Consider the following 14,076-nt stretch of genomic DNA (forward strand, 5'->3'; position numbering starts at 1 on the left):
GATGATGACAATAATAATCACTATCAAATCAATATCTGCTGTGATTCGGGCAGACATGATGCTACATGCCTATAACAGTAGCACTTGAAAGCCTGAGAGCTTGAGGCCAGCCTGGGCTACAAACAAATAAAGCTGCCTTAATAGTATTAATTCTGTTGGGCATGCTGGCACACGCCTTTAATCCCAGCACTCGGAAACACAGGCAGGCGGATCTCTGTGAGTTCGAGGCCAGCTAGGACTGTGTGGTGAGATCCCGTTTCAAAATCAATCAAATGTCTGACATAGATAGCTACTGTGTGCTAGATACACGGTGTGCACTTTATGTGCTTTCTCGAATCTTCACCGTGACCCTCTGACCTTGCTCCAAACCTCACAGATGAAGACGATTAGGAGGTTTAAGCAATGTGGGCAGTGCAGGTCAAGAGTGTTCGATGTGGGGGCTGGGGATTTAGCTCAGTGGTAGAGCGCTTACCTAGGAAGCGCAAGGCCCTGGGTTCGGTCCCCAGCTCCGGGGGGGGGGGGGGAACCAAAAAAAAAGTGTTCGCTGTGATGTTCGTGGCACCGACTGCAGCCAGCTGCTGCCTTCCCACTGAAGCCAGAGGGGATTCGACGGAGTAGGGGCTGCAGCTTGAGAGATGCATCAGGAGGAGGGGGACCAGTCAATGTTTCAGGGATCCACAGAGGCAGGAAGCGAAACCAGGCCATCTGCACACTGCTTCTGAACCCTGCAGAGGCCTTCCCTCAGGACCAGAGCCTGCCAAAGTCAAGGGCTCCTAGTGGGCTACCCTCTGCCCAACACACTTCTGCATGTCCAGCCTTCCAACAGAACAAGCCAGGTCCTAGGTGTTCTGCTGGACAGCTCACCTAGTCGTCCCATAAGCTGAGCCTGGGGAATGAAGCCTGGGACTTGGAGAGCCCTTGGGAAATACCAACATCAGACCTAGGCTCTGATTTCCACTGCTAGATTCAAGGTCACCCAGTCAGGGTGCCAATTACAAGCTGGCCTCCCCACACCCCTAGCAAGTGATTCGTCCACTCATTCATTCAACCAGCATTTGCTGTGTTGAGCGCTGACCCTTGCACTGGCTCTAGGCACTAAATACACAGCAGTGTGGAGACTTCCTATGCTCTTGAAGAAAAGACAGGCACGAAACGATCAAGCAAGTGTGTATATACAGTACAAGCAGAGAGAGACTGAAATGAGTGGACCATGAGGAGGGTGCTCTAAACAGAATAGAAACCCTGAGGTAGGAGCAAACCAGCAGGCTAATGCATCTAAGAGGACGACACAGTAGAAGACGACTGGGCAGGAGGACTAGAGGATGCTGAGGCCACAGGAAGCCATTATCAGAGCTGGGGCTCTAACCCAGAGAGAGAACCGGGGAGCCTGCAATCTGATGTCAAGGGGTTATGTCTGCTGTGTGGAAATAGGAAGTGGGCTAGAAGCTGGGAAGCCTGGTGGGTTGTGACGTAACTTCCCAGCAAACAGGGAGGCAAAATGATTTGCACCAGGAAAGGTCTCCCCACAAGAGCCAAGAACCTTCCTCAGAGCAGTGGGGAGAGCCTCACTTAACAACCCTGTCCTCACTAAAGGTGCATCTACCACAATGGCTCCTCTTCTGAGTTCCCCGAGCACCCCCAAAACACCCAGCAGAACTATGGGATGTTTCCCAACCCTGCCCCCAAAGTCACCACCCAAGTAACAAGTGTGGAAGAAAGCCAAGGTGATTGGTCTGTCCTCCCTGAGCGCAGGAATTCCCCCTTCCGGGCTCAAGGCAGTGCAGTACCACAGTGAAGATACCCACCCTGAAGTCCAAAAGCCTCTGAGAGCAGTCAGCTCTACTTCCTCCTGCCTGGGTCATAACCCTGGGTGTGAGCACTACAGAGTTGTGGTCTAAGGGCTCTGGAAAAAGACATTTCCACAGCACCCAGGAAGCCGCATAACAGAGAGGTGGAAATGAAACTCCGTCCAAGGTTCAGGCTGGGATCTCAGCGCTTTTCTGTGTAAACCACCCTGAACTTTTTTTTATTTCTCCTGTCCTGACCCAGTGGAAGGGCAGAGCATTTTGGGGGAGGGTGGCAAAGAAGGAAGTCTTCACCTTGCAGTTACGGACACATCATCCAGGTCCTGGAAAGTTCTCTGAGAACTGGTCGTTCAGACATCCTCAACATGACACGCTCCCCCTGACCCCTACCCACGGGGAAGTGATTTTTGCCAACATCAAGTGCTAGAAGCTTACATGCAAATAAAAAAAAATGATGAATAAATCTGAAGAAATAAAAACTAAAGGCTTGCAAGCCATGACCGGGTACCAATCGCCATAGACCACCGCCGGAGGTGCATGCCCATTCTACAGATGAGGGCACTGGGACTTGGAAAGGTAAAATGACTGCCCCAGGCCACACAATTAGTGGGAGGTGGAGCTGGGATTGGAGCCAGGTCCCCTAGCTCCAGAGATGGAGTTCTTTTTTTTTTTTTTTTTTTTTTTTTTGGTTCTTTTTTTTTGGAGCTGGGGACCAAACCCAGGGCCTTGTGTTTCCTAGGCAAGCGCTCTACCACTGAGCTAAATCCCGAACCCCCAGAGATGGAGTTCTTAACCACACTGAATAATAAAAGAAACCAAGCCCAAAGAATAGGGAGAAGTAGGAGGGAAAGGAGGGGCTCGCCGGGTGTGGGGGAGTGTGTTCCTGCAAGGAATCACAGGCAGGTGACTCCAGCTAGAGGTTGAGGGAGGGTGGAAACTTTGGATGCATGAGTGGTCCCGAGAAAGCCACAAGCAGACACCCCTCCATCCTCCAGTCCTAATATGGAGGTGCAGTGTAGGCCAACCCTAGGTCACTGGAAAGAGGTCAGAAGCCCATAGGGGCAAATAAGACATGTCACACGCAGGCACTCAGGTCTCTTTCCTGAAGAGAGAAGTCGCTGTCCTGGTGGTAGAACGTGACCAAGGGATGCTCTAGAGTGACCAGGGGGGAAAGAGGTCTGGGTGGGAGACACCTAGAGGACTAGGGAGCTAAGAGGGAGACTTAAGAGGGAAGCTTTGGAGAAACTAAGGAAAGTGTTGGAGAAAGAAGAGCCTAAGAGGCCCAGAGATGCTTTAGGGAAGATTGCCTCGGGGCCTAAGGTGACCGTGACTGAGGGAAAGCGGGTGTGGGAGCCAGGATCCTGTAGAACCTTGGAGGGACCTGAAAAGACGCCTAGGAAATGCATGGTACGGTGTCCACAGCCAAAGGACACAAAAACTTACTTGTCTGAGGAGAGGAATGAAAGATGCCTAGAAGGGTTAGAAAGAGCCTGGGATAGGCAAGAACCGGCCAGTGAGTGATAGAAGGGCAGGCGGACCTGAAGGACCCGGCAAAATCTGGTGACCCGGGCGGGGCGCCCCAGGTCCGGGTGGCGAGGAGGGGTTCCGGGGATCCAGGGCCGGCGGAGGCCCGAGGGCACACGGATGCGGGCGCGGAAGGAGCGGCGGCCGGGGACGCAGCGCCGGGGTGGGGGTTGGGGTGCGCGAACTCACTCGAAGATGAAGAAGAGGATGGTGGTGCTGAGGATGAGCAGCAGCGTGAGCGCGAAGACGCCGCCGTGGCCGGCCAGCATGAGGCGGCCGCCGCAGTAGAAGCGGTTGCGGCCCGGGAACACCTCCCACTTACGCCGCGGCCGGCGGCCCAGGCTCCCGCTGCCGCTGCCGCTGCCACTGCCGCTGCCGCTGACACTCCAGCGCGGCGCGCCAGGCGCGGGCCCGGGGCTTGGAGCGGGGGGCGCGGCGGGGCCGGGGCGATGCACCCCGGGGGAAGCGGGTGGCGGGGCGGCCCCGGGGCTTATCTGCTGATACTCGCAGTCCTTCATGCGGCCGGCCGCGGGCCTCGGCTCCGCGCCCGGCCGCTCCGGGACCGGGCAGAGCAGCGGAGGTGGCGGCGGCGCGCGCGGCGCTGGAGAGCGGGCTCGCTCGGGTTGGCCCCTCCGCTGCCGCCCCGCCCCCGGCTTGCTCCGCAGCGCCCCCTGCGCCCCGCCTTAGATCTGCAGATGCGGCCTCCAGGACTCCCTACGCTGCGGGTGCACTCAGACCCTGCCTTAGGAGTCTGAGATTCAGGGGACAGCCCAGGCGCTCCAGGCTCGCCCACCTCTGAGGGCAAGCCGGTAAGAGTGCTTTGAAAGTGTCTAAAGAGGTGTGAGTGAAATATCCTTTAGTCTTGCCCTTCCTGCTCTCCTAGGTCCAACCCTGGGTTCTAAGTGGAGATGGGTCCCCGAGCTTTTTTCAGGTGGGTGTAGGCATAACTACTGGGGTGGCCTATGACTCCGAGTGACTGAGACAATTAGGGTTCAAGGCCAGCCTGAGGTACAGGGTGAATATGCACCCAGCTTGAGTTACAAGTGAGACCCTGTCTCAGCTGCAAACACACACACACACACACACACACACACACACACACACACACACACACACACACACACACACACTTTATTTCATAGGACTCAGGTGATATTTTAGCAAATCTTCTTGCACTTCCTAGGCAAGCGCGCTCTACCACTGAGCTAAATCCCCAACCCCGATCAGGCAGTTTTAATTCTCATCTGGAGAGTCAAATGGGGACCAGCCTCCTTGCAAGCCATTCAGGTTGTTAGTGAAACTTATTTCTTATAATATGACTGGAGGCCTGGGAGTTTTGCTGAGACTCCACCCAAAGTTGCTAGAGCTGATCACCATGACTCACCACAGAGGTTTCTCTGAAGGACTCATGTACTTCATGAACCCGACAAAGAGAGTTGAGTTTTCATTTGCTAAAACAGAGATTGCTTTGCTCTTGGGATACTTGGGCATCTAACCCAGAGCCTCACACGCTGGGTAACGCCTCTCTCTCTCACCGAGCTGCTCCACCAGCCCTAAGACATCATCATTTGTGTTCGTGTGACTGAATGTGCACATAGGGAGACAGAGAGGGCAGGCCTATGCGTGCATGGGAGGCCTGAAGAAGGTATCAGATCCCTCAGAGTCAAACTTCCTAAATTAGTGGTAAGTTTAGCTATCCGTTCTGTCCCCAGTGGTTTACACACATGCAACAGCTGTCTGGATTCTCAAAAGAAAGACACACATACACACACACACACACACACACACACACACACACACACACTCACATCAGTTAATTTTGATATGCCTTTACTAGCTCAAAGGTTGGGCATTTCTAATCCTCCCCGAGGCTATATTTTCCTCCCTCTAATTCTATATTTTATCTTTGTTGTCTTGGCTCTTTCCGTGTGGCCCCGTAGTCTTTGTGGCCCAAGATGCTTCTGGGCAGCCCTCTTGGGGGCCGAATTCCTTCTCACCCACATTTCAGACGATTTGAGGCCTGAAGAATATGTCTCAGATCCCACAGAGCCTAACTCCGTTGGCGTGTGTAGGATGCCTAAGTTGTTAGGTGGGTGCTGGATCTGTACCCATGATTGTTCAGCAAGTACTCTTAACCACTGTGGTGGTTTGAATACGCTTGGCCCAGGGAATGAGGGCACAGTTAAATGTTTTCCTTTCTAAGAGTTGCCTCGGTCATGATATCTCTTCTCAGTAATGGAAAACCCTAAGACAGAAGTTGGTGCTAGAAGTGGGGTATCGTTGTGATAGGCCTGACCATGCTTTTGTTTGGCGGGATGTGGATCTTGGAACTTTTTTTTTTTTTAAAGATTTATTTTATTTATTATATATATATATATATAAGTACACTGTAGCTGTCTTCAGATACACCAGAAGAGGGCATCGGATCTCTTTACAGATGGTTGTGAGCCACCATGTGGTTGCTGGGAATTGAACTCATGACCTCTGGAAGAGCAGTCGGGTGCTCTTAACCGCTGAGCCATCTCTCCAGCCCGGATCTTGGAACTTTTGAAAGCAATGGAACACTTCATGTAGAATTTATTTCTACCCTCGTAGAAATATGGAAGACTTTGTTGCTGAGGTTGATTTGAACTGTGGAAGACTGGCTCGAAAGGTTTCAGGAAAGAATGTTAACATGTGGCCTAGAGACTGCTATTGTGATGTTTTGGTGAAGAAAGTGCTGCTTTTTGCCCTTGTCTGAAGAGTCTGCCCGAGGTAAAATGAAGAGATTTAGATTAATTGCGTTAGCAAAGGGAATCTCAAAACAGCCTGGTGTTCCGCTGTGCAGTGGGAAAAGAGCAGACTTAAAAAGAAAAAATACGTGCTCGCTTCGGCAGCACATATACTAAAATTGGAACGATACAGAGAAGATTAGCATGGCCCCTGCGCAAGGATGACACGCAAATTCGTGAAGCGTTCCATATATAAAAAAAAAAAAAAAAGAAAAAAGAAAAAATACGGGGCTGGAGAGATGGCTCAGCGGTTAAGAGCACCGACTGCTCTTCCAAAGGTCCTGAGTTCAAATCCCAGCAACCACATGGTGGCTCACAACCATCTGTAATGAGATCTGATGCCCTTTTCTGGTGTGTCTGAAGATAGCTACAATGTATATAATAAATAAAGATGTTTTAAAAAAAGAAAAAATACAAGGGTTATGGTTTCAGGAAGTGAAATGAACCTGAGTCCTGTGTTCCAGGAGATACGCAGATTAAGGGAGTAGTGATTTGGGGGCAAGATCCCATCTACCGAAACCTCCTGATCATACTTTGGCAGTTGAACAAGGGATAGTTCTATGCAGGCATTATTACCTGGTTATTGGTATCATTTGGACATGAGATATGATTTGTGTCAAGTTGACACAGGGTGGATCGTGATGGTCATTCCCAGTTGTCAACCTGACTAGATCTGAAGTGAACTACCATCCAGAAATGGAGGGCACAGCTATGATTCAGATCCTGAGGTTTAGATCCAAACCTTAAGAACCAGTGACCATGGGGGTTGGGGATTTAGCTCAGCGGTAGAGCACTTGCCTAGCAAGCGCAAGGCCCTGGGTTCAGTCCCCAGCTCCAAAAAAAAGAAAAAAGAAAAAAAAAAAGAACCAGTGACCATGAAGAGCTTAGGCCCAGGCATGGTGGTACACGCCTTTAATCCCTGCATTCAGGAGACAGGGCCATGCATATCACTGAGCTCAAGATCAATCTACAGAGCAAGTTCCGGGACAGCCAAGCTTAGGCAGTGAAGGAGTTGGAAACAGAAAGCCGGTGTTAATGTAAACAGAACCAGGGGCCATGTTCCAGCCCCAGCAAGCAGCAAGACTCAGCAACATGGCTCTGACTTTAGAATAAATTGGAGAAGGAGACTATTAGGACAGTTGATGATGCTGGTTGGCTGGAGCTGAGAAATTAGCTGTGATTAAGAAGAGACCAGAAGGGGTTGGGGATTTAGCTCAGTGATAGAGCGCTTGCCTAGCAAGCACAAGGCCCTGGGTTCGGTCCCCAGCTCCTAAAAAAAGAAAAAGAAGAAAAAAAAAAAAAAAAAAAAAAAAAGAAGAGACCAGAATCACTGAGGTGAAATTGCCTGGGAAGTGTTTTCTGAGAGCACAGAGAAGCTGTGTTCCAGAGATAGCCAAGGTTACACCTCGTGCTAAAGCTGGACTTGGCAATGTGTAAGAATCACCCAGGTGGTACTGGTTTTGAAGGCATGAAGGGGTCATGAAGAGCAGCCGAGGCTTGGCACTGTGAGAGGCCAGGGAAGGCCATTGGTACAGGTGCAGCCTCAGTTGCAGTTGATGGCCCAGGACTGAAGCGGTCATGCAAAGTTGTTGAGGCTTGGCACCATGAAGAGAGCCTGTGAGAGGCTATTGGTGAAGCCTAGTTGCCATGGGAGACCCCAGTGTACCAGAGATGCCAGTGCCATGGGAAGACCACCAAGAACAGCAGCAGCAGTGGAGTGGAGTCAACCAGAGCCTAGAGTGCCTCAGAGGGCAGAGCTGGGGAAGTGACCCAAGCCCTTTGGAAGAGCCCAGAAGATCATGTGTGGATCCCAGACATTGGGACAAGAAGCTATAAAGTTGAAGTTGCCTTAGAGACCTTAAGATGTTAGAGATGTCAGAGCCATGGGTCTCCTGTGGAGGAAAGCCGCTAACAGGGAGTGGTACAGCCCAAGAGAAAGAAGTGTGTAACAGCCATCAGAGCTGAAAGGAGTTGGACATCAGACATGGAGATGCAGAGTTTAAAGATTGCCCAGCTGGTTTTTGGTCTTGCTTTGGTCCAATATTCCCTCACAAGGATGTTTTGGGGTGATAATATATACCCTGTGATGTTGCTGGTATGTGATCGACTTTTTTTAATTTTGATTTTATAGGGTATTACAGGTACATGATTTAATGAATCTCAGTAGAGAATTTGAACTTTGGACTTTTAACATTGACATTGTTGAGACTGCTATAGATTATAGGGACTTTTTTTTTTTGTTCTTTTTTTTTTTTTTTTTTGGTTCTTTTTTTCGGAGCTGGGGACCGAACCCAGGGCCTTGCGCTTCCTAGGTAAGCGCTCTACCACTGAGCTAAATCCCCAACCCCGATTATAGGGACTTTTGAAGTTGGACTAAATGCGTTTTGCATTATGCTACGGCTAGGTATGGCCCCAAGAGACCCATGTGTTTGAAAAAGCCTATGGGGAGCCAGGGAGTGGAATGTGGTGGTTTGAATGTGCTTGACCCAGGAAATCAGGGACACTATTAGGAGGCGTGGTCTTGTCGGAGTAGATGTGGCTTTGTTGGAGGAAGTGTGTCACTGTGTGTGTGTGGGGGGGGCTTTGAGACCCTTCTCCTAGTTACCTAGAAGAGTCTTCTCCTGGCTGCCTTGGGACCAAGATGTAGAACTCTCAGCTTTTCCAGCATGCTACTGTGCTTCCTGACATGATGATAATGAACTGAATCTCTGAAACTATAAGCCAGCCTCCATTAAATTTTCCCTTTGTAAGAGCTGCCTTGGTCACGGTGTCTCTTCACAGCAATAGAACTCTAAGACAACTAAGACGGGAGCTGGAGAGATGGCTCAGTGGTTAAGAGCACAGACTGGGGGTTGGGGATTTAGCTCAGTGGTAGAGCGCTTGCTTAGCATGCGCAAGGCCCTGAGTTCGGTCCCCAGCTCCGAAAAAAGAAAAAAAAAGAAAAAAAGGAAAAAAAAAAAGAAAAGAAAAGAAAAAAAGAGCACCGACTGCTCTTCCCAAGGTCCTGAGTTCAAATCCCAGCAACCACATGGTGGCTCACAACCATCTGTAATGAGATCTGATGCCCTCTTCTGGTGTGTCTGAAGACAGCTACAGTGTACTCCTATATAATAAATAAAATATTTAAAAAAAAAATAAGACAACTAAGACAACCACTGAGCCATCTCTCCAGGGTTCAGGGCAGAGCACATATAATTTCTTATATGTGTGACAGAAGTAGCATGTTATCACATCTGCTCTATCCTATGATGGGATACAAGTCACATGTGCTACTTGCAAACAAGAGGAACAAGAGGAGGGAATTCTATGAAGGTGTGACTATCAGGATCACTGATAGTTATCACTGGTAGTCATCACAGGGTCTGTCCATCGAGCTAAAGTTACTGTAAAACCTGAAGAAAAGAGACCTGGGACTAAAACTGGAGAGATGAAGACAGGGATCCACATGTACAACAGAGTGGATCATGGTGGATCAAGCCTAGAGTCTCTTCATGTGGGAAGCTGAGGTAGGAGGATTACCAAATTTAAAGCCAGCCTAGACTACAGAGCATGACCCTGTCTATAAACAAAGAAAAAGGATACAATGGAAAAAGGTGGGAAGCCAACAGCTGTGCTACAGTTTTGCAATTTGGCCCTTGAGGTGTAGAGGCAGGATGATAGGGAACTCCAGCTACCCACACGTTGTTGTATGGCAGCACAGGCTACACGAAACCTTGTCTGCAAACGAACAAAGAGAACCGTTAATCAGAGCCAGACATGGAGATCATGCTGTCATCCCAACACCAGGAAGCAGAGGCAGACAGATCTCTGTGAGTTTGAGGCCAGCCTGGTCAACACAGCAAGTCCCAGGTCAGGGACAGCAGGGCTAGATAATAAGACCTAATCTTACCCACCCACCACCACCAAACAATATGGTGGCACACATTTGTCATCTTGTCACTTAGGAAGCTGAAGCAGGAGGATCATGCATTTAAGGCCACCCTTAGCTACATATCAAATTTGAGGCTAACCTCAGCTTCATTACAAAAATTGAAGAAAAAAAAAGATAAATAAACCCCAAACAGAATCACTTTGAGGCCCATGTGTCAAAGGCCGCTGAGCCAGGCTCTTGGTGCTGGAAGTCCTGGGTCTATGACCTTTACCTTGGAATGAACCATACTATGGTCTCCCTTTCCTCCTGCAACCCAGACCTGACAGTCACCAAACTAGACATGCTGGTCCTGGTAAGTAGGTCTTCTTGATCCTTGTCACTTTACAGAAGCCTGGACTGTCCCGCTTGTCACTCAGCTTCTCTCCCGTCTATATCTTGTCTCTTTGCAGGCAGCCTTTCTGCTTATATTGTTTTAAAATGAACTTAAGCAGGGGACAGTTACACACACCTTTGATCCCAGCACTAGGGAGGCTCTCTGAGTTTGAGGCCAGCCTGGTCTACAAGGTGAGTTCCAGGACATCCAGGGCTACACAGAGAAACCCTGTCTTAGGAACCAAATAAACAAAAGAGAATTTCTTTTTAATTACGTTCATGTGGTGCATCTTCATGCATAAGTACATGCAGCCACAGAAGCCAGAGGCTTTGACTTTTCCTGGAGCCAAGTTACAGGCAGCTGTGAGCTGGCCAGTGTGTGTAGAGGAATTTTACTCCACCAACATGGCTGCTCTGGCAAAGGATTAAATCCAAAGACCTTTAGGTTTGGGTGATCCTGCTAGAATGAAACATCTTTAATCCCTCCAGCTGGACGTACCCTTAGTACATCTTTTTAATCCCAAACAATAAAGGTGAAGTTAGTGTGTAGAAAGAAGCAGCCATGTTGGAAAGTGACATCTAGCTGGAGGGCAATTCAGTAAGTGGAGTTCAGTTAAGTGCAGTTGAGTGTATGGAATTCAGAGGCAGAGCGATAAAGTGAGAATCCAAGAGAATCCAGTTTGAATCAGTCAGTTTGGAGAGAAGTTTTGAGCCAGGACAGCTGAGTTGAACCAGCCAGCCATAGTTCAGAAAGGGTGAACTTATTCAGCAGTAAGTCTCTGTCTGAGATGACAATTAATCAGGTGAATAAAAGTTACTTTTACAAGCGTCAGTGCTGGGAACTGAACTCAGGTCCTCTGGAAAAAAAAAAGAGTAAATGTTCTTAACCACTGAACTCTTGCAGGATATTAAATCACACTGTGAACCCCAAGATTGTATTATTCACTAAAAATACCTGTTCCTAGTTCTGATGTGGCTCAGCCCTTCATACACGCCTTTAATCCCAAACACTAGAGGTAAAGTTAGTTTGTAGAAAGAAACAACCATGTTTAAAAAATGATATCTAGGGTTGGGGATTTAGCTCAGTGGTAGAGCGCTTGCCTAGGAAGCGCAAGGCCCTGGGTTCGGTCCCCAGCTCCAAAAAAAAGAACCAAAAAAAAAAAAATGATATCTAATTGAGTGGCAGACAAAGTGATGAATCAGGGAAAGATTTGACAGACTAGGATCCGCCCAACTCTCAGGAGAGTGGAAAGGGAAGCTACTTAAGAGCAGTGCAGAGAAAGGAAGAGGCAATTTTTCTAGGAGAGTCTTACAGAAACAGGTTGAGAGGTTGAAGAGAGAACAAGCTAGACACGGTGAAGATAGAGCAAGCCAGGGAATGAGAAGAAGCCAGAAGATCAGAACAGATTGGCAGAATTAGAGGCTAAGCAGAGCAATTCAGGAGTAGCCCAGAGAAGCCGGTTTGAATCAGCCAGCTTGGAAGGAGTTTGAGCCGGAGCAGCTGAGTTGATCAGCCAGCCAGAGATAAAAAAGAACTGGAGGGAAAGTGCCGCCCACTGAGGCCACTGACAGGCTGAATGCGACTCATTGGAAGGAGCTGAGCTCTTGGGCCTCCTGTGTGCATGGGAGCATGCGGTGGCTGCCTGAAGAGGGCAGCAAGGCCAGCAGAGCTCAAGACCTTGAGCGTACCATAAGCGGCGTGGCCATGGCGACTGGCACTCAGCAGAAGGAGAACACACTACTTCATCTCTTCGCGGGTGGGTGCGGGGACACAGTTGGTGCTATTTTCACATGTCCACTAGAAGTCATTAAGGCGAGACTGCAGTCTTCGAGACGAGCTCTTCGGACGGTGTATTATCCTAAGGTTCAACTGGAGACCATTAGTGGAGCTGGAATGGTGAGACCAACGTCTGTGATGCCTGGCCTCATACAGGTTCTGAAGTGGATCCTGGAAAAGGAGGGACCAAAGTCACTCTTTAGAGGTTTGGGTCCAAGCTTGGTCCGAGTTGAGCCATCAAGGGCTGTGTTCTTTGCATTGTACTCCAAAGAACAGTTCAATGGCCTCTTCGGACCCAATAGAAAGACTGCAGATTTTCTCAACTGGCTGCTGGCCCGGCAGCTTTTGTCACAAATACCTTAATGAATCCTGTTTGGATGGTTAAAACGAGGATGCAGCTAGAACAAAAGGCGAGAGGCTGCAAGCAGATGAAGACACTCCAGTGTTCTCCACATGTTACCGGACAGAAGGCATCCGTGGCTTCTACAGAGGGCTGCCTGTGTCCTGTGCTGGCGTCTCAGAGACAATCATCTGCCTCGCTATTTATGCAGTTTAAAGAAGTGTTTGAAAGAAGCCCTGATAATCTACTCCACAGAAGGAACTGAGAAAAGTTCCTCCAGCTTCTTTGGACTTATGGCAGCTGCGGCTGTTTCTCAGGGATGCGCCTCCTGCGTTGCTTACCCACAGGAGGTCACCAGGACCCTGCTCCCTGAAGAAGGCAGCCTGGTGTTCCGGGAAGAAGGCTACCTCGCCTTCTACAGAGGACGTTTTTGCTCAGCTCTTCCAACAGATCCCCAATCCTGCCTTTTTTCTGTCCACCTATGACTTCATCGTGTACCTGCTGGGAGAGCATGCTTAGTGACAGGGCCACGTGGTTGTCACTAGAAGAATAAAGCTGAAAAAACCCTAGAGATTTTCTTTTCCCTTGATGTTTAGTGTTCAAAACTGAAACAGCAAAGGCCATAGAATACCCGGCTCATGTCACCTCTTGGATATTTCCTTTTGGATCCATGTTTCTGGAAGGTTTAAATTCATTAACGTTAATGATTAATTATAAGTTTCTTTTTTAACTTAGGATTAAGGATTAAGCAGCAAGTAAATTAAATCATGCTACTTAATTAAAAAAAAAAAGAACTAGAAAGGGGTGAGTTTATTCAGCAGTCAGTCTTAGAAGCTAAAGCATTCTAGGCCTGGATTGGATTGTACCTGGGCTAGAAGCTTCCAGGACTAGGCCTAGGTTAGCAGAGGAAGGCAGTAAGCCTCAGAGACAACAATTACATTAGGCTTATATATAAAAGTTACTTTTAACAGAACTATCTCCCTGTTCCCCTGAAAAGATGTGGGACTGGGGATGTAGTTCAGAGGTAGAACCTAGCATTCCTGAGACTCTGGGTTCCACCTCCAACACACACACACGAAAGATAGAACAAAGAGGGCTGGAGAGATGGCTCAGCGGTTAAGAGCACTGACTGCTCTTCCTGAGGTCCTGAGTTCAAATCCCAGCAACCACATGGTAGCTCACAACCATCTGAAGTGAGATCTGATGCCCTCTTCTGGTGTGTCTGAAGACATTGACAGTGTACTCACATACATAAAATAAATAAATCTTAGGGGCTGGGGATTTAGCTCAGTGGTAGAGCGCTTACCTAGGAAGCACAAGGCCCTGGGTTCGGTCCCCAGCTCCGAAAAAAAAGAACCAAAAAATAAATAAATAAATCTTTAAAAAAAAAGATAGAACAAAGAAAGGAAGGAAGATGAAGGGTGGTTCTTTTGTTCATGCCCACTTATCTGAATTTCTTTCCATTGAGGTTACAATTACTTGCTCAATTCTCAGTCAATTAAAAAAAAATGGGGGTTGGGGATTTAGTTCATGGTAGAGCATTTGCCTAGCAAGCACAAGGCCCTGGGTTCGGTCCCCAGATCAAAAAAAAAAAAAAAAAAAAATGGCGGGCTGGA

General features: G+C 48.7%; 1 protein-coding gene, 1 non-coding gene and 1 pseudogene across 13 annotated transcripts in view; 2 read left to right on the forward strand and 1 right to left on the reverse strand.

Moving 5' to 3' along the window:
- Zdhhc18 (zDHHC palmitoyltransferase 18) overlaps positions 1–3,954 on the reverse strand; it is a 39,052-nt gene extending 35,098 nt beyond the window's left edge. For 11 of the 12 annotated variants that reach the window (XR_015619894.1, XR_015619891.1, XR_015619893.1 and 8 more), the window contains exon 1: positions 3,519–3,954. Coding sequence is in view for 8 of the 12 variants with exons in the window: in XM_087550048.1 (XP_087406174.1) it covers positions 3,519–3,847 (329 nt within the window). In the remaining 4 variants the exon portion in view is untranslated. 12 annotated transcript variants of the gene reach the window in all.
- Positions 3,955–6,189: 2,235 nt separating this feature from the next.
- On the forward strand, positions 6,190–6,296 carry LOC120103385 (U6 spliceosomal RNA). The gene has a single exon (XR_015621614.1). It is a non-coding gene; the product is annotated as a U6 spliceosomal RNA (small nuclear RNA).
- A 5,752-nt stretch (positions 6,297–12,048) lies between these two features.
- On the forward strand, positions 12,049–12,979 carry Slc25a33-ps1 (solute carrier family 25 member 33, pseudogene 1; annotated as a pseudogene).
- Positions 12,980–14,076: the final 1,097 nt, after the last annotated feature.

This window comes from Rattus norvegicus, chromosome 5, assembly GCF_021556685.1.
Source record: "Rattus norvegicus strain SHRSP/BbbUtx chromosome 5, alternate assembly SHRSP_T2T, whole genome shotgun sequence".
Classification (NCBI taxonomy): Eukaryota; Metazoa; Chordata; class Mammalia; order Rodentia; family Muridae; genus Rattus; species Rattus norvegicus.